The sequence below is a fragment of the Salvelinus sp. IW2-2015 genome, linkage group LG8 (genome assembly GCF_002910315.2).
Source record: "Salvelinus sp. IW2-2015 linkage group LG8, ASM291031v2, whole genome shotgun sequence".
NCBI lineage: Eukaryota > Metazoa > Chordata > Actinopteri > Salmoniformes > Salmonidae > Salvelinus > Salvelinus sp. IW2-2015.
Window position 1 is genome coordinate 53,372,933 of NC_036848.1, and position 19,943 is coordinate 53,392,875.

General features: G+C 45.2%; 1 protein-coding gene across 1 annotated transcript in view; it reads right to left on the reverse strand.

Moving 5' to 3' along the window:
- Positions 1-19,943, reverse strand: part of LOC111968159 (dynein axonemal heavy chain 17-like) — a 92,277-nt gene that overhangs the window by 69,983 nt on the left and 2,351 nt on the right. Inside the window, 32 exon segments of the mRNA XM_070445000.1 lie at positions 4,228-4,467; positions 5,434-5,559; positions 5,680-5,832; positions 5,931-6,057; positions 6,174-6,490; positions 6,720-6,842; positions 6,970-7,092; positions 7,340-7,588; positions 7,827-7,979; positions 8,112-8,214; positions 9,878-9,959; positions 9,962-9,992; positions 10,187-10,203; positions 10,206-10,408; positions 10,723-10,892; positions 11,279-11,533; positions 11,665-11,850; positions 11,943-12,086; positions 12,720-12,857; positions 12,952-13,055; positions 13,140-13,248; positions 13,398-13,544; positions 13,738-13,933; positions 14,141-14,409; positions 14,502-14,618; positions 15,223-15,390; positions 15,537-15,623; positions 15,746-15,898; positions 16,092-16,217; positions 16,308-16,393; positions 16,492-16,591; positions 19,750-19,942. Coding sequence (XP_070301101.1) covers positions 4,228-4,467; positions 5,434-5,559; positions 5,680-5,832; positions 5,931-6,057; positions 6,174-6,490; positions 6,720-6,842; positions 6,970-7,092; positions 7,340-7,588; positions 7,827-7,979; positions 8,112-8,214; positions 9,878-9,959; positions 9,962-9,992; positions 10,187-10,203; positions 10,206-10,408; positions 10,723-10,892; positions 11,279-11,533; positions 11,665-11,850; positions 11,943-12,086; positions 12,720-12,857; positions 12,952-13,055; positions 13,140-13,248; positions 13,398-13,544; positions 13,738-13,933; positions 14,141-14,409; positions 14,502-14,618; positions 15,223-15,390; positions 15,537-15,623; positions 15,746-15,898; positions 16,092-16,217; positions 16,308-16,393; positions 16,492-16,591; positions 19,750-19,942 — 4,795 coding nt within the window.

Sequence of the window (19,943 nt, forward strand, 5' to 3'; positions counted from 1 at the left end):
TTGACGAGTGAGGGGCCTTCCCTCGCAGGGAGGCACCCAGGACACAAAGAGTTGGATGTAAGTCACCACAGTCGTAGTGTCCGTTCTGATCAAGACGTGGCAATTCCGAAGGGAGGGTAGAAAGTGTCTCAGTGAAAGAAACACTGTCAGCAATTCGAGGTAATTTATGTGAGCAATGTGGAGTTGTGGGGTCCACACTCTGTTTTTTGCATTCCCCTCGTGAACTGCGCCTCAGCCCGTGAGTGATGCATCTGTCGTCACCACTACCCCTAGCGGAGTGCCAGAAACGAAGATCGAGGGGCTCTTCCAGTGACTGAGAGTCAAGAGACATGCGGAGGTCACCTTTATCTGACGATTGAGGTAACGCCGCGTACACAGATGTTGGGAAAACATGTTGTGCAAACACGTTGGGCAAACACCCAGCCTTTCTCATCCGTTCTCATCCTCAGTAGGCCAAGGGGTACTACTGAGATCGACGATGCCTTCCCCTAGTGCTTGAATTAGTGCTGGGGGGAGAGCCGTGGCACAAAGGGCACACTCAGGGGTTAGAGTCGATTCCCTCCGTCTTCCTTGAGAGCGAACGCATGAGAATGGGAAGGGTTCGAGGAGCAAGGCCAGTCCAGACCGGACCAAATCTGAACCAATCATAGACGTCTATGTTTCCCAAGTTTGAACAGCACAGTATAATACAGCACAGTACAGTAGCAGGGCTCGACATTAAGGCTTGTCCACTTGTCCAGGGCAAGTAAAAAAAATAGTCAGACAACCAGAATATAGATTTAATTTGTCCGAATGGACAAGTAAAAAAATCACAATATCAAACAGTTACTTAGATCAGAATAGGATCAGGCAGCGGCGCTGCTGCAGCGCACAGCAGGGCATGGTTGACATTCTGAGTGAATTGCCTATATTCCTATTTGCTATAGCCTATTTCAATAAATATGTTATATTTACACAAAGCAGGAGAACAATGTAGATAGAGCTAAGAGTCTCACCAGCGCAAAATATCTGGTCAGAAAATACGTTGTGTTTTTTTTCTCTCTCCCAAATGATCTGGGCCAATAGCCAAAGTCTATTTTTATCACGGAAACTCTGTTGTCTTATTGTTGCATAACCCCAAATTTTCAATTTTCTCTCCACTTGATATGAATATGACTTGGCCTGTTAAGCCACTATTTCAGTTTAATGCATGCTACATTTCTTCTGCCGTGCTATTTCATGATCAAACAATTAATGAATCTAACAGAGTTCTAGGCTAGCTCAGAAAGTTTTAAGTTCTTTTTGAACCCCAAAACATGGGACGCCTAAGGTAATAATGAGAGATAGAAGAAACATTAGCAAGATATAAAAATCTGAATTTGAACAAACCTTACAGTTGAGCAAAGCATCCTTCCTTGCCATTGAGAACCAAACTACCAAAAGCCTAATCCTACTAACTGAAATAGCATAAAAGCATTAAGACAAATTAAAGTTATGAAGAGTATTTTCCAAACTACTCTCATAAAGTGTTTGATGTCCTAAAGTTGCAGCTTTTAAATGGGAATCATTATGAAAGCCGTGGTGTCAATGCTATTCTCATTCACAGATTTATTTTGAATTATAAATATTTTAGGCCATAGTGATATTGATTAAACAATGGATGGAAAAATCTAATGAAGAGTCAAAAGAAAACTTAGGCTACAGCTGAGGAAAGCTTATGAAAGAACTGCGTAGTTGGCCTAGGCCTATTGCCATATTATTCTAGCAATGTGCAACCTACCTACAACAAATATAGTAGCCTAGGCCCAATAAGAGTGTTAATTGCTAAATTGGAATTATTTCGACACTATGGCCTATTTATTGCCTTACCTCCTTACTTCATTTGCACACACTGTATACTGATTTTCTATTGTGTTATTGACTGTACGTTTGTGTTGTTGTTTTTGTCGCACTGCTTTGCTTTATCTTGGCCAGGTCGCAGTTGTAAATGAGAACTTGTTCTCAACTGGCCTACCTGGTTAAATAAAGGTGAAATTAAAAAAAAATTAAAGAGAGGAGGAAAAAATGCAAATTATTTTATAATTATGCAGTTCTGAGGACAGCAGAGTTGCTCTGCAGCCCATGATGATTTACAACCCATCACAAGACACACAGCCAGCGAAGGGCTCTTTGACTGTGTCTATCATGACACAAGGCGAGACCCAGATACAGTCACAGGAGGCAAATGGTTGGAGTCTTACAATATTTATTAATCCAAAAGGAGTAGGCAAGAGAATGGTTGTGGACAGGCAAAAGGTCAAAACCAGATCAGAGTCCAGGAGGTACAGAGTGGCAGACATGCTCGTGGTCAAGGCAGGCATAATGGTCAGGCAGGCGGGTATAGAATGAGTGTCAAAACCGGGAGGACTATAAAAAGGAGAATAGCAAAAACCAGGAGAACGGGAAAACCGCTGGTTGACTTGGAAAAACATACAAGACGAACTGGCACAGAGAGACAGGAAACACAGGGATAAATACACTGGGGAAAATCAGCAACGCCTGGATGGGGTGGAGACAATCACAAGGACAGGTGAAATAGATCAGGGCGTGGACAGTGTCACTTTTTCCATCTGCGCCTAGGCTAAATTATTTCAATTTCCTCCTATGTACTTCATTCATTTTCAGTCATGCTTTTGGATGATGGCATTAGACTTTTTTGGGGGTGGGGGGGGGCAAGTGACTTCAGTAAAAAAATTGTCATACTTGTCCAAATGACAAGTGGCTAAAAAAGTTAATGTCAAACCCTGAGTAGAGTGCAGTACTGTACCATACAGTGCCATACTGTACCATACTGTACCATACAGTACAGTTTAGTCTAGTACAGTTATATTTTTGTCTTGCCCATTCACCCTCTGAATGGCACACATACACAATCCATGTCTCAATTGTCTCAAGGCTTAAAAATCATTCTTTAACCTGTCTCCTCTACTACATTGATTGAAGTGAATTTAACAAGTTACATCAATAAGGGATCATAGCTTTCACCTGGTCAGTCTATAGCTAGGTTTCCATCCAATTTGCGACAGATTTTCATGAGAATATTCTAAAATCCACAGAAAAACAATACGCACATTTTCCCACCAGAGATGTGTTTCCATCAAATTGACTTGTTGCAGATAAAAGGCTATGCGTGATGACGTAGTGCACATAAAAATACCTTTACATTTTCTTGTACCGAATAAAAAATACAAGTTAAATGGGTTTCCATCACATTTTCAACTCTACTGATGGTTTTCTCACAATAAATGTTACATAGTGAGTGTGCCCACTCTGGTATTGGCACGTGCAGACACAGTCTGCTCGTTGTTGGCTAGAGCGCACGTATAGCCTACATGACGAGATTATTATGGACAAAAGAGAGAGATTATTTGTATTTGTCAAACGGCAGCCAAGCATCGATAATCATGCACTTTCACCAGCCTGTGAAGTTCATCTAGTTTGGGGTTTGTCCCAATTACATTTGGCTTCCGCCACGCAAGCTGGGATAGCTGGAAGGAGTTGCTTGCCTGGGACGGTGCGAGAGGGGAGTGGACGCATGACTGGGGGTCATCGAACATTGCTTGGTCTTGCGACGAACAAAAGCATGGCTCTCTACCAATAAGCAGTGAAGCTAGGACGTCGATCTAGTCACTGCGACACGGTAGTGGGTTGAGCTTAATGAGAGAGAAAGCTATTAATTTGACCCTTTTAAGCCTTGTGGCGAGCTAGCCAGGTTAGCTAAGCCTTGCAGCTAAGCCATGTGACGCTAGCTACCAAAGGAGACAATGGTAAGAAAAAGAATAAAAGCAAATTCTTGCCTGAAGTGAAAACTTTCCTTTCGGCAAAGTCAGCCAACACAGAAGACGAAAGCTGAAAACATGTGCTCGGTGTTGTAACCTCATGTCACACCTGTGAACAGTTTAACATGAAAACAGATCAAGTCGTGCTAAGGAGCACTTAGAGTAGTACTCTTCGTGAGGAAGAGAGGTGAGAAGACCAGAGGGSGGGCGAGTGACTCCTTACGATGAGGGGAGGGGCTCACCTTGTTCGCTACTTGACCTGTCTGTCTCTGACATACGTGTGTGATTGGTTCTTCGAGCTTCTGAGATTCTGGAGAATCCCACATTTGAGATATCGAAATTAATAATTTAAAAAATAACTCTAATCCTAGACCAGTTTTGTTTTGCTTGTTAGTTCAGTGGTTCCCGACAGAGAGAGGGTTAGGCTTACCTTGGTGCTGATGAGTTTGGAGACTACGTCTCGAGCGTGGACATCGATAGTACAGATGGTCATGATCTTCTGACGGTCTCCTCTGGACAGCTCTCCAATCAGCAGCGTGATCAGAGTGTTCAGCTGGATCACCTGTTTCTTGAAGTAGTCCTTGAGGGCGTTCTCATAGCCCTCCTCCAGTCTGGCGAATGCTATGCCCACCTCTGTGGTCCACCAGATTTGRGTGGTGGCCAGGGCAATCTGGAACACAACACAACACAGGTTGAGATATGTACTCGCAACAACATTTTTTGTGATGATTTGAGTTATCTGCACACAAATCAAGATGGTGCTGCAGTGGATAGCAGCCATTTCATGGGCTCCTAATTTGTGTGTTTCTTTACACTGATCTTAACTTTTGTTGTACATGTCTTCTCCATCATTTCCTATGACCGAAAACAGCTTCTGGACATCAGAACAGCGATCACAAAACTTGATTTGGATGACAAATTCTACTTCAAYGTGTCGGCAGCTCTGGACGTTCTGCTTACTCCAGACCAGGCCCTAATCCCCAGGACTCGAAAGAGGAAGCAACGCAGCAAGAGAGGCAAACGCCATTTTTAAGAGAGGCCACTCTCCATATTTTCAAGCATAGTGGTGGCTTCATCATGTTATGGGTATGCTTCTACTCATTAAGGACTGGGTCGTTTTTCAGGATAAAAAATCAATGTAAAGGAGGTAAGCACAGGCAAAATCCTAGAGGAAAACCTGGTTCAGTCTGCTTTCAACTGGACACTGGGAGATGAATTCACCTTTCAGCGGGACAATAACATAAATCACAAGGGCAAATCTATACTGGAGTTGCTTACCAAGAAGACAGTGAATGTTCCTGAGTGGCGGAGTTACAGTTTTGACTTAAATCTACTTGAAAATCTATGGCAAGACTTGGAAATGGTTGTCTAGCAATGATCAACAACCAATTTGACAGACCTTGAAGAATTTAGAAAAGAATTATGGGCAAATGTTGCACAATCCAGGTGTGGAAAGCTCTTAGAAACTTACCCAGAAAAACTCACAGCTGTAATCACTGCCAACTGTATTTCTACAAAGTATTGACTCAGGGGCATGAATACTTATGTAAATTAGATATTTCTGTATTTTATTTTCAATAAATTTGCGAACATTTCTAAAATCATGTTTAACCAAGAGATAGGTGAGAGTACAGACCTGGGCTGGGTAGTCAAACAGCCACTGTTCTCTGGGTTTCTCCTCGTAGGCCTGGACAGCCTCTCCAAACTCCACTCTCAGAGTGGCACACATCCTCTCCAGCACACGGTTCAGCCACATCTCCACCTGCACACAAACACAGAAGGAACATCTAAAAAATATTGCATAGCATTGACTGTAGTATACAGAGCCCTAATGTAAGAGTTACACACTTAGTTATACAGTAGTATATGACTGTTTCCACACCTGTCCTGAGCAGTCACAGTCCTTGTCAAAGGTGACATACTCAATCTCTTCACTCCACATTCCCAGGGCCACCTTGATGGGCTTGCCACTCTCATCCAGCTGGAACTTGAGGTTGGACAGGCTGTCAAACAGCTTGGACAGATGCTTGCTGACCTGCAGATGGGAATACAGACAGTCACACACTGGAGATATGGGATAATATGTGGTCTGTTGCTGTGTTCTGTAGATGTACTGGCTGCCTGRAAGTGTACCTCCACAGGGTCGTTTCCATTGGACAGGATGTCCAGCAGGTCAGCAGAGGAGACAAAGTAGAACCTGGGGAAGGCCAGACGCTTGGTCTCCAGGTACTCAGCCAGAGCCTTCTCACACATAGCCAGTCTGAGGGGCAACACACATGGAGATAACCATTATAGTTATTGATTGGCATGGTCAAACCAGGGCAACATTGAAATCTTATATAATGTAGCTATATCTGTTCTAAGCCATTGTTTTACCCTGTCTCCAAACCCTCCAGTTTCTCCAGAAGCCCTTTCTTATTGGTGGACTCCACCACGTTGGTAACCTTCGTTGCCTCAGCCATGATTTCCTTGAAGTCCATGTCGATGCCATCAAATCGTTTGGAGTCTTCGGGCAGTTGGCAGCGGATGTCCTCAGAGCCAATGAAGATGCTCTCCAGATGGGTCCAGGTGCGCTGCACAGTGAACCAGATGGAGATGACGGAGTCTGCAGTGGACAGCCTATGCTGCCAGCCAGACACCTCCTCCAGAAAGTGAGCGATGTACTTGGAGGTCATCAGAGTCTGCAGCTGTACCTGAGGTCACCAAAGAAGAACAGGGGTTAGTCACTGATGTCATACATCTCCATAGTCATCAGGAAGTACATCTGCACAGGGACACAAATTATGGAGGTCCCAGTGAATGGAACTCAATGGACAGATCTCAAATGACACTCTATAGTGCACTACTGGCACTGCATGAAATGAGTGTGGTGACTGCCTATCTAATCCTGTTTGATGTGGTTGTGTGTTGTGTGTCGTGTACCTGGTTGTCTTCCAGAGTTTCCACCAGCTCCTCGTTGGGTTTGAGCAGCATGGTGCCTGTCCGGCCATGAGGCTCGTGTTCAAACACCATGGAGCTCCACGTGCTGTCCAGCTCGGCCAGAGTCTGAGGGGAAGGAAGGAGACCACAGGGCAGGGGTTAGTAGGGGGAGGGAGACTAAAAGGCCTGTTCACTATAATCACTAACCTATAATCACTAGGCTAACCACTATAGTTTCTATATGTGTCCTCACCTTCTCCATGCCAGACTCCTTGACGGCCTTGTCCACGATGCTGCGCACCTCGTCCTCAAACTGGTGCAGGTTGAGCTTCAGCAGGTCCTCAAAGGTGGTCTTCTCAGACATATCAAACTTCACCTGGGGGTGGACATGGATTACAGGTTCAGTAAAAGCTTTATAACCTAGCTCTTAGCTATATGATAAGGTATCAGCTCTTTATGACACATCATCAGTCCTGAATGTAATAAGGAAATGGAGAGAAGCATTTTCCAATGTCATTGGATGCATCCCTAATGGCATCCTACTTCCTATATAGTCCTATAAAGGGAATAGGGTGCCATTTGGGACACGGCCATTGGTGCCTTTGACTGAAGCTGACTTGTACCTTGGTGGCCATCATGAGCTGCAGCCAGTGGCGGTCCCTGATGGCCGGGTTCTGCAGTTCTCCCACGGCGCGCAATGACGTCATCATGTTCTTCACCATGCTGTCCAATCCGGTAAAGGCGTCCCAGGCTCTCATCTCCTTGTCCAGCCCCTTGATGTCCTTGGCGTACTTCTTGGTGTCCATATCCATCTCCTCCACGTTGATGTCCTTCCACAGGGTGGTCTTCCAGTCATCCATGTTCCCGCTCACCTGCAGCCACAACCAGCACACAGTCACTCACTGTCCGTCAATCTATTGAATCAGTCTCATTGACTTTCGAACCATTGACACAGGTCAGCATAAGATCAGAGTAGAGAATGCTCCAAAGATGAATAAAAAAAAATCTATTAACCAGAATGACACTATTGCATGCATCCAGATTTTTCTCCCCATCATGTTTATGCTTTTTTTCAAAACACCAGTATGCCTGTGAGCTGTGGAGTCTTACCAGCAGGATCATGTCCCAGAGTTCTTTGAGCAGGACGATCTCCTTGCGGCAGGTTTTGAGCTGTTTGTAGTCGGGAACATTCACCTCAAACAGACCGGCTGAGTTTGACAGGCCCTCCATCTCTTCCTCCAAGCCCATGATATCCATCTGAATCTGTGGTTACCCACCGGATTGGAAGGTTTAGGGTTTATACTCAACACAGAGCTTAAATTTACATTTACATTTAAGTCATTTAGCAAACGCTCTTATCCAAATTAGATCCACAAAAGATTTTGAACTACTCACATCATCGAGAGCCCCGTGTGGGTTTTCAAAAGAGAATTGGAAGAAGGGCTGCTGTCTGAACTTCTCTCTAAACTCATACTGTTTGATCTGTGGACACAAAGGACTCACAGCTTCACACCATGCCCATAGAGTATCTCTCTCTTCGTCCGTCGTCTCTATGTGAGTTACATAGATGTAGCTACATACAGTGGGGAGAACAAGTATTTGATACACTGCCGATTTTGCAGGTTTTCCTACTTACAAAGCATGTAGAGGTCTGTAATTTTTATCATAGGTACACTTCAAATGTGGAAGACGGAATCTAAACAAAATCCAGAAATCACATTGTATGTTGTTTAAATAATTTAATTTTGCATTTTATTGCATGAGCATAAGTATTTGATCACCTACCACCAGTAAGAAATTCCCGGCTCTTCACAGACCTGTTAGTTTTCTTTAAGAAGCTCCTCCTGTTCTCCACTCATATACCTCGTGATTAACTCAACCTGTTCTGAACTCGTTACCTGTTATAACATAACACCTGTCAGCACACTCAATCAAAAGCATTCCAACCTCTCCACAATGGCCAAGACCAGAGAAGCGTGTGTAAGGACATCAGGGATAAAAATTGTAGACCTGCACAAGGCTGGGATGGGCTACAGGACAATAGGCAAAGCAGCTTCTTGAGAAGGAAACGATGTTGGCGCATATTAGAAAATGGAAGAAGTTCAAGATACGGTCAATCACCCTCGGTTGGGCTCCATGCAATTTCACCTCGTGGGGCATCAATGATCATGAGAAGGTGAGGGATCAGCCCAGACTACACGCAGGACTGGTCAATTACCTGAAGAGAGCTGGGACCACAGTCTCAAAAGACCATTAGTAACACACTACGCCGTCATGGATTAAAATCCTGCAGCGACGCAAGGTCCCCCTGCTCAAGCCAGCGCATGTCCAGGCCCGTCTGATAGTTGCCAATGACCATCTGGTATGATCCAGAGGAGGAATGGGAGAAGGTCATGTGGTCTGATGAGCAAAAATAAGGTTTTTGCTCTAAACTCCACTCGCCGTGTTTGGAGAATAGAAGGATGAGTACAACCAAGAACACCATCCCAACCGTGAAGCATGGAGGTGGAAACATCATTCTTTGGATGCTTTCTCGCAAAGGGGACAGGACGACTGCACCGTATTGAAGGAGGATGGATGGGGCATGTATCGCGAGATCTTGACCACACACCTCCTTCCCTCAGTAAGAGCATTGAAATGGTCGTGGCTGGGTCTTTCAGCATGACAACGACCGAAACACACAGCCGGGCAACTAAGGAGTGGCTCCGTAAGAAGCTCTCAAGGTCCTGGAGTGGCCTAGCCAGTCTCCAGACACTGAACCCAATAGAATCATTGGAGGGGCCGAAAGTCCGTATTGCCCAGCGACAGCCCCGAAACCTGAACTCTGAGAGATCTGTAGGGAGGAGTGGGCCAAAATCCCTGCTGCAGTGTGTGCAAACCTGGTCAAGAACTACAGGAAAGTATGATCTCTGTATTGCAAACAAAGGTTCTGTACAAAATTAAGTTTTGCTTTTCATGATGTATCAAATAAGTTATGATACTAGACAAATGCAACAATTAATACTTACATTATCACAATGTGATTTTCTGGATATTTTGAAGTGATACCTATGATAAAAAATTACAGACCTCTACATGCTTTGTAAGGTAGGAAAACCTGCAAAATCGGCAGTGTATCAATACTTGTTCTCCCCACTGTATATCAATGTGTTAAAAATTACCTAATTGTTGGCATTTCCTTTCGGACGATTGTGACTTCATGTGCTTGCAATGGAGCCAAGTTCTTTTGAACTTGGAGGGAGTCTTTTTCACGTTATTCCAGTGCTCTGGAAGATCCTAAACCAAGACACATCGTTTATGTTTAAAGGCTAATAAAGCTTAGCTTCTTGTTTTGTTATTGAGCAAGGGAACCCATGTAGTAAAGAGGTTCTGCCTTGCTTAGAGCTGCCTAAAAACAATATCTCTAAGTGATCCTAGATCTGTAGTAAGGTGCCACTTTTACCTGGAGTCAGATCTGTTGTGTCGCCTACCTGTAGCTGAGCATGGACTCGTCAGGCAGCTCCTCTCCAAAGTCTTTGAGGAACTGGATGGTTTCCTTGAGAGGGGAGAACATGGTGTCTGTGGCTGCCTGTCTGTCTTTCATCCTCATCAGGTGACCCATGACCCCCACCAGGCCCTGGTAATCCCCTTCCTCCACTGTCTTGGTCAGCCCATCCTCCACCTCCTTGATGAAGCCATCCAGGTCCCTCAGGCTGGGAACACAAACACAACACAACCCACCCACACAACACAAAACACGCCACACACACACACACACACACACCACACACACACACACCACACACACACACACACACACACAAAGCGCGCTCACACACACACACAACACACACACCACACCCAACACAAACACACGCAGACAAAGATGCGCTCACACACACACCCACACAGCAGCAGCAGACAATTAAAAGTTGAAGAAAGTCTTCATCCTACCAATGAATTCCATTCTGAAGGTCTTTAACGCAACACCCAGCAGTACTATTGTCCTGTCACTGTTGGTCTGTACCTGTTGGTGACTCGGTCTATGAGGAACTGTTTGAACATGAGGCTCCAACGTTTGATGGTGTTGAGCAGGGCATGTTTGAAGGGACGGATGTCAATCTGGAGCCAGTGCTGCAGCACCTGGGAGTTCTCCAAGTTGCTCACCTCCTTGTACAGTTTCTCATACATATCGATCTGTAGGGGAACACACACAGCACTCATTGGGACCAACCCTGGAGAACCTAACACTCCTACATCAGTGGAGGCTGCTGAGGGGAGGACGGCTCATAATAATGTCCAGAACAGAGTAAATAGAATGGCATCATACACATGGAAACCATGTGTTTGATGTATTGATATCATTCCAGTCATTCCACTCCAGCCATTACTACGAGCCCGTTCTCCCCAATTAAGGTGCCACCAACCTCCTATGTCCTAAATAAGTTGCTAAGAGTCCCTACTGTGTTTTAGGGGGTGCATCCTAAATGGCACACTATTCCCTAAAGAGTGCATTACTTTTGACCGGAGTCCTACGGGAATAGGGAGTCATTTGGGATGCAGCCAGGGACTTCTTTCTGTACCTCTTCCTTGAAATCTTTCAGTGTGGGGGGGTTTTTGGGCACGCTGTCCTCTCCGTGCGCCTCAATCTCCTCCGGGGAAAGAACTTTGCCGTAGAGGAGGAACTGCTCCATGAAGTCGTCCCTGTCATCCTGCCACAGGTAGGCGTATTTATAGAGCACGTCCCGATACTCCTGGGCCTCTTTCATGGCCCCAACCACCTGGTTCAACACATTCTCACGCATGTCTGACAGCTCTGACATCTCATCCAACTCCACCTTGAGGGACACATGGGACAAACATACAAAGACACACACCATAGTTTACACAGGGTATGATGGTTCAAAATGGGACACACACATAGGTAACATTCAATCTCACACACACACACACACAGGGTTGTACTCACTTCGTAGCATGTTTTGTTGGTCATTGATATCCGAGGAACTAGTTCAGCAGCTTGGTACACATCATGGATGAGACTCTCGACCAGGTCGTAAAAGCCATCAGATATGCCATAGACCAAAGACGGGTAGAACGATGTGTCTCCATCCTCCAATTCAAAACGCACCTCAAAGAGTGGGTTTATACTCGACTGCAAGTCAACACAACACGCCAGTTAGTAGCACATAAAGGGATTTAACACGACTGATATCTATGAGGGTTTGTCTCTGAGATGAATTATACCTTGGCGAGCATGTTACTAGCAAGGAACTTGAGAGACACATTGACGACTTTGTAGAACCCGTCCAGGACTTTGTCATCAATGTAGTCGACGTAGGCCATCCACGAGTCAGTGCTCTCATCTGCTCCAAACAGCTTTTTATTCTCCTACAGACACCAGATACACAGACTCTTCAGCATGGCACACTTATCAAACATTGACTTTCCAAAACATTAAGAACACCTGCTCTTTCCATGACATAGACTGACCAAGTGAGAACTATGATTCCTTATTGATGTCACCTGTTAAATCCACTTCAATCAGTGTAGATGAAGGGAAGGAAACAATTTAAAGAACAATTTTTAAGCCTTAAGAAACTTGAGACATGGATTGTGCATATGTGCCATTCAGAGGGTGAATGTGCAAGACAAAATATTTAAGTGCCTTTGAACGGGATGTGGTAGTAGGTGCCAGGCACACCGGTTTGTGTCAAGAACTGCAACTCTGCTGATACACTCTCCTGTGTGTATCAAGAATGGTCCACCACCCAAAGGACATCCAGTCAACTTGACATAACTGTGGGAAGCATTGGAGTCAACATGGGCCAGCATCCCTGTGGAACACTTTCAACACCTTGTAGAGTCCATGCCYTGATGAACTGAGGCTGTTCTGAGGGCAAAAGGGGGGGTGCAACTCAATAGGTGTTCTTAATGTTTTGTACACTCAGTGTACTGAACACTCTCCCATAGTGTACTTATTCACTGTTTGTTACATACTGTATGTAGTAGTTGTTTCTTTACCTGTGTCAGTTGGTGGAGTTTCTGGCCAGACTCTTTGATGGCAGCGTACTTCTTGTTAAGGGCTGCTTGTCTTCCATCCAGGTCCAGCAGAGAGTCCTTATTGTCCTTCCTCTCAAACATGGGGCTCACAGACCACTCCTGTCAGTCACATCACAATACAACCATCACATCTCCCCTCCAGTGGTACAGTACAGAGGGGAAAGCAGGGGTGTATCAGATAGACAGTCCTAACCTCCATGATTATGTGCATGGCCTCCACGTTGGTCTTAGCCTGGTTGATTCTGCTCTCAAAGTTATGCAAGTTGTCTCTCATCTGCTGGATGTACTCCCACACACCTGGCACACACATAAGTGACCATTATGACCATCTGTTATGAATATGACTAGTAATGTTGTGATCATCAGCCTTCAGTCCAGTACCTTCCCCGTGCCAGCTCAGAGTGCTCTCAGCCAGGGCCAGTTTCTCATCGATGCCCTTCAGCTCCTCCTCAAGCAGCGGAAACTCCACTGGCAGGACTGTGGCTAGGATCTGTGGATGACAGATACCACCTCAGAAGTTTGAGTTTGTGTCTTTCAGTTGCAGTTTTAGAATTAAAACTCCACTCCTTGTATGTTAACCAAACATACATATATTCATCCATCTGTCTATGCCCTCCCTTCCAGTGTCCTGTCCTGTACCTGGTTGTACCAGGAGACGATGAGGTCCAGGTTGCCCACGTATTTTCTGAAGGTCTCACTCTGGGAAAAGACTTCAGCAGCGCTGGGAGGCACGTCCTGCTGGCCCTGGATGGTCAGATACTTCACCTCCCTCAGAACGGCCACCAGCTGCAGCGAGATAAACATGTTACTCCTTTCACACCTCACAGACCAGACACACAGAGATATGGCTAACTCTAGCATAGTCTGCTTAGTCTATAGAAAGTGTCAAGACAGAGAGCGAGAGAGCGAGAGAGAGAGAGAGAGAGAGAGTGTGTGTGTGTGTGTGTGTGTGTGTTTAGAGGGTGTTTCCCAGCCAGACCTGCTTGTTGAAGTTGACACTGAGGACGTTGTTCTTGGTGTTGCGTAGAAGCAGAGGCTGCTCCAGGTTGAACTGGCAGTCAGTGTCGACCCGGGATGTCCACTCTGTGTACACGCTCACACAGTACTGGTGCAGCAGCCCCATCATCTCTTCATACTTCTGGAACACCAGCCTGGCCTCATCCGTGTCCATACACCTGGATACAACACAACACAGGACTGTTAGCCTCCAATACACACTGACAGCAACTGTCTGCAAGACCGTTTTAATGCATTTCATTTCAACATGCGTAGTCATAGAAAAAAAGTTAAAAGGTGTCTCAGATGCTTTGTGCATAGTTAACCAGGACACTGACAGTAGTGTATACTAGAGTATGAGTGGCGGACCATACTACAGCACGTACGGGTGGTGGATAGCCTTGAAGTTCTTCATGGGGATCTGGATGCGGTCTTGTACCTCCCGGGCCCAATTGAGTTGCCCGGCAACGTGGGGCATGTTTTTGGCAATGGGCGGGAAGCCTTTGCATGTCTCCACGGCTGCCATCTGGGCGTCGTACACCAGCTTGGTGTGGTCCAGCTCTGAGCTGAACATTTCCACCAGCTCCTTGTACTTAGACCAGATCTGGTTCTGGATGTGAGGGCGCTCCAGGATGAAGCCAAACATGTCCAACATCTACATGCAGGAGGAAATGGAAGGGGGTTTTGAAGAGTGACTTTCACTACTGTACATACTTTAGGTTTCAGAACACCTTACATTAGACTGACCTTGACAGCAGACTCTGTGGAGGCACAGTCATCAAAAGCCTGGCACAGGATGGTGCCTAACCGTCTCTCAAAGTCCAAGATCTGGTACTGGAACTTCCTGAAGTTCTCATCAAAGCTCTGAGGGAGAGGGAAAGAGGAGCAACTCTGAACAACACAGCTGGCTCTGCATCTGACATTACACCTCATTCCCTAGTAGTGCACTACTCTGAACAACACAGTTGGCTCTGCGTCTGACATTACAACCTCATTCCCTAGTAGTGCACTACTCTGAACAACACAGCTGGCTCTGCGTCTGACATTACACCTCATTCTAGTAGTGCACTACTCTGAACAACCACAGCTGGCTCTGCGTCTGACATTACACCTCATTCCCTAGTAGTGCACTACTCTGAACACACACAGCTGGCTCTGCGTCTGACATTACACCTCATTCCCTAGTAGTGCACTACTCTGAACAACACAGCTGGCTCTGCTCTGACATTACACCTCATTCCCTAGTAGTGCACTACTCTGAACAACACAGCTGGCTCTGCGTCTGACATTACACCTCATTCCCTAGTAGTGCACTACTTCTGAACAACACCAGCTGACTCCTGCGTCTGACATTACACCTCATTCCCTAGTAGTGCACTACTCTGAACAACACAGCTGGCTCTGCGTCTGACATTACACCTCATTCCCTAGTAGCGCACTACTTTTGTCCAGAGCCAAGGTTGGTTACCTTGTTGCCTGTGTCGATGGCGTCGTATTTGCACTCTGCGAATATTTTGATGAGATCAAGGAACTCCTCGTAGATGCTGAAGACCATGTTTCCCAGGGCGCTGCCTCGGACCCCCTGGATGTCCACCTTCTCCAGCTTTAGCAGCTCCACTGACACCGCATACACCTCCTACCAGACACAGGTTAGCCCAGAGTGAGTGAGTGTGAGTGTGAGTGTGAGTATGAGTATGAGTATGAGTATGAGTATGAGTATGAGTATGAGTATGAGTATGAGTGTGTGTGTGTGTGTGTGTGTGTGTGTGTGTGTGTGTATACCTCTATGGTCTGTAGACGCTGCAGGAAGGCATCCAACCTGGTAAACACCAGGTGTGAAGGGAAATCCCAGTTCTTTGAGTTTCCATTCTAGAAGACACAAATGTACCGAGGTAGTTGACTCTAGTCATAGAGTTGTAACACTTGAAGGTTTGATGAAATGTTGCCTTGAGTGTTGTAAAATAGGTGAGAGTGTAAGAATGTATACTGACTTTGAAGTATTTGTCCATGTCGACTTTGCACTGGTTGTAAGTCTCTCTGAGGGTCACCAAGGTGACAATGCTCATCCTGATGTTTCCCAGAATCTCGTCGATCTCCCCCACAAGGCCCTTCATCACCTCCTCTGGACCCAGGAAGTTCCTTGTCTGCAGCACACAGGAGGACAGTCTCCAAAATATGAATGTATGTAGCCGTTTCTTTACTAGGTGAAATGTGTTTTTGTAGTAGGGGCTAGGTCTGAGAAGTGTCATGGGGATAGGGGGTAAGTATATTCTGATTGGAGTTATTAAAAAGACATTGAAAAGACATGCACTTTGAAAAAACATCACTGACAATTACCATATCAATGAAGAGGTTGCAGATTTCTTGGAGGATGACAATGATCCTAGCAGGGTGGCTGTAGTGCTCAGAGTTAGCCCAGGTTAGACATACTGTGTGCATCACAGCTCCCACGTAGGTTGGCAGCTGCAAATAGGACAGAGGGAAAAGGTGTAAAGTGAAGGTTGAAAGATAATTATCTGAATTAATAGGATGGACACATGAAGCTGTTTTCACCTGTGAGTACTCCAACTGTTCAATCTCATCAAGTATCTTCTGCAGTGGCTTCAGATAAAGCACAATATCCCGTGCTTCCGTCCGACCTACAGTGGAGGAGGGTGGCATAACATAAAATGCATGCAGGTCCACGACCATTTGTGTTCAAAGAGAGAAATCTGAGTTAGTGAAAACATTGTTTAACCTTCATTGACATCCCTGTAGATACTCTTCAGTGCTGGCCAGTAGGTACTTGATGCTTTTTCAACAATTTCTGCCATCTTGCACACTTTTGGATCCATCAACTTCAGAAAAAAGAAAGGACCATGACCAATTGACCTATCGGTATTCACACTCCTGATACCTGCAGCGCAGCTCGAGTTAGGGTTAGATTCAATCAGATTTACATCCACATAGCGTTGTTTTGGCAGTGTCGGAACTGCATTAGAACTGTCAAATCCACAAGCGGCCTGTTGCGTTACCTTATCACGGACACTGCCATTGGATGCAACTAAACCACACAGACTTTAATCCGATAAAGCCCACGCAGCCGTGTTAGAAGTTCATGCAGCTACGTTACGAATTCAAACGCTCAAATTAGACTGATTGCCATAAATCCTCGATCCAAATTAACATGAAAACATGCATTAGCCTAACATCAATGGTTTGACATTGGAGAGTCATTATTGCTAACATCGATAGAGCCTACGATTTCTACAAGCACCGTTTAGAAGTTGTAACGCAGTAGGTATAATAAGGAAGGGAGTCGTTTGTGAGACACGGGAGCAGCAACTCATCAATATGTCAGCTCATACCTAGCCCAGAATGTACTCTTAAGAAGCCAAATGTATTTTCTTTAATTTAACCCTTATTTTACCAGGTAAATTGACTGAGAATACATTCTCATTTACAGCAACAACCTGAGGAATAGTTACAGGGGAGATGAATGAGCCAATTGTAAGCTTGGGATGGTTAGATGACTGTGATGGTATGACAGCCAGATTGTGAATTTAGCCAGGACACCAGGGTTAACATTCCTACTCTTACAATAAGTGCCATGGGATCTTTAATAACCACAGACAGTCAGGACACCTGTTCAACAACCCATCCAAAATACAGCACACTACACAGGGAAATGGCATATTTTTTTTTTAGACCAGAGAAAAGAGTGCCTCCTACTGACCCTCCAACAGCTTAGCTTCAGAAGCAAGTCAGCAGTGGGATGCAGGATGGTATGCTCCTGGCTAAAGTTACCATTACTCCTTAAGGTCCAAGGACAAGAGAACGACTGATAATCAGCCCGGCTGATATTGGCCTTTTCTAGTCTATCGGCCTTTCTCTATCGGCTTTGCCGATAGTCCCTCTACATAGCAAAATTGTTGCTATGCCAGCTGCCACTCACCACCTGCACAATGCAGAAGAATGTCTAGCTGGAAAAATCTGCAGCAGCAAGCTAGATCATTATCCAACAGAAAGGTGCAGTATTGACACAGTGACCAAAATCGACCAGCCGCAATCGTATCTGTAAATTGACAATTGATAGTCGGATTAGATGATTGTCATAATAGGGAAAGAATAAAGTGTTTTAAAATGCCTAAATAAAGGTTGTCAATAGGGTTAGCTACCTAAGAATCTTCCTACATGTTTATGGACCAAGAACGCTGTAGATCAGTGTGCGTGTGTGTGTTCTCACTTCTCAAACTATGGGCAGATTTCAGTCATTCAGACAGAACGTGCATCATTGTTTTATCTTTTTTCCTACTGTCGCTCTCCTTGTTAAATATTATTCACATTTGTGGCTTTACGCCATTGAGCTAGTTCTCATAGTAGCAGTAAACAGCAGCAAGTGATATGAGAAGCAAGTATATGAGCGATGGGAAGATGTGAAAGGGAGCGGAGATACAGCCTTGCTCTATCCAATCGTAGCAGTAGGATCAAGTTACAACCCGCCCATTTCTTGACAGCTGAACTAGCCAATTTAATTGTTTCTAATTTCGAGAGTCCCGCCCTGTTCAGCCGCCCACTAAAACCCTGGCTGGATGTTGATGTCCTAGGTCAGGGTTCTCCAACCCTGTTCCTGGAGAGCTACCTTCCTGTAGGTTTTCAGAAGCTCAAGTCAGCAGGATGTGGGCATTGTTATTAGGAAGGCCGTCTACTATGGATCGCTAAAATAATGATTATGATCACACCATCAATTTACAGTGGCAAGAAAAAGTATGTGAACCCTTTGGAATTACCTGGATTTCTGCATAAATTGGTCATAAAATTGTATCTGGTCTTCATCTAAGTCACAACAATAGACAAACACAGTGTGCTTAAACTAATAACACACAAGCAATTATACGTTTTCATGTCTTTATTGAACACACAGTGTAAACATTCAACCAGCGTCTCTAGTAATACCCGTCTGAATAGGGCTATAACATGGCAAAGAATAGGCTTATCAGCGTAGAGTGCAATGTCTGCACTGGGATCCTGCGCACAGCAGAAATATCTCTGAACTATTCTAGTTCCTAGACATCACCTTCTAAATTCAAACAAAATAGGCATTTTATAGGCTAAGTTGATGAGCAAGTGGGCGGCATCATGCTCATGTCAGTCCTCTAGAACGCAGATGTAGTCTTCCTAGTAGGACTCTGCAATAATGAGGTGATGTGTACATGTGTGCGCATCTGTTTTTACTCCAACCATAGGAGTTGGAGTCGAGCAAGAGTCGACTCCTTCAACTACGACCACAGGAGTCGGAGTCAAGCAAGAGTCGACTCCTTTTACTCCAACCACAGGAGTCGGAGTCGAGCAAGAGTTGACTCCTTTTACTCCAACCACAGGAGTCGGAGTCATCTCCACGAATCCTGGAGTTGTGCACCATTACTGCTATGCAGCTGTCAGCCAACGCTGGTTAACACTGGTTATTACTGGCTATCCAGACTCCTTTCTCCAGCGAAATGCTACGCCACACCCACGGACGTTAGTTTCTTCTCCGCAATGAGTCTAGATCTGAGTACCTACCCAACCCTTCACCGAATGCGAGCACATTCGGGGCCGTCTGATCGGTACAGAAAACGATGGGTTGGGCCAGAGCCAGAACACACGTGGGTAAAGCGGCGGTTTGAAAATGTGTCATTGGCTTTGATACTCTGATCGGTTAGAGACAATACAATCGCTTATGACAATACAAACGCCCCTCGTCACCACAAACAACTTCAATGATGGCAGTCTCAGACTAAAGTATGTAGAGAATGTCAGATCAGGGGAATAATTTAGTGTGAGTCATCAGGCTAGATTAGTGCTTGATCTGATTGAATCCTGACCTGCTAATGCAGGTCCCTTTTCGCTGTCGATTCAACACCACCTATTGTTGGCCTAACCCAATCAGGATCATGGACAGCTCCTAGCACTGACAGCGCACAAAGACACACGTTTCAAACAACAATATCATCTTTCATATTGTAAAATAGGGTACCTGTGCATAAATACACTCCAGGTTCATGAGTCTGTTGCTCCAGAAATCAAACTCCACTCTGGGCAGTGGGTTCAGTCCATCCAGGATCGGCTGGGCAGAGTCTTTACTAAGAACCTCTGTCACCTGGTGAGTCCAGTCGATTATCACCGTCTCAAAGGCATGCATCAACTTACTGTCAATGGAGCAAGAGAGCC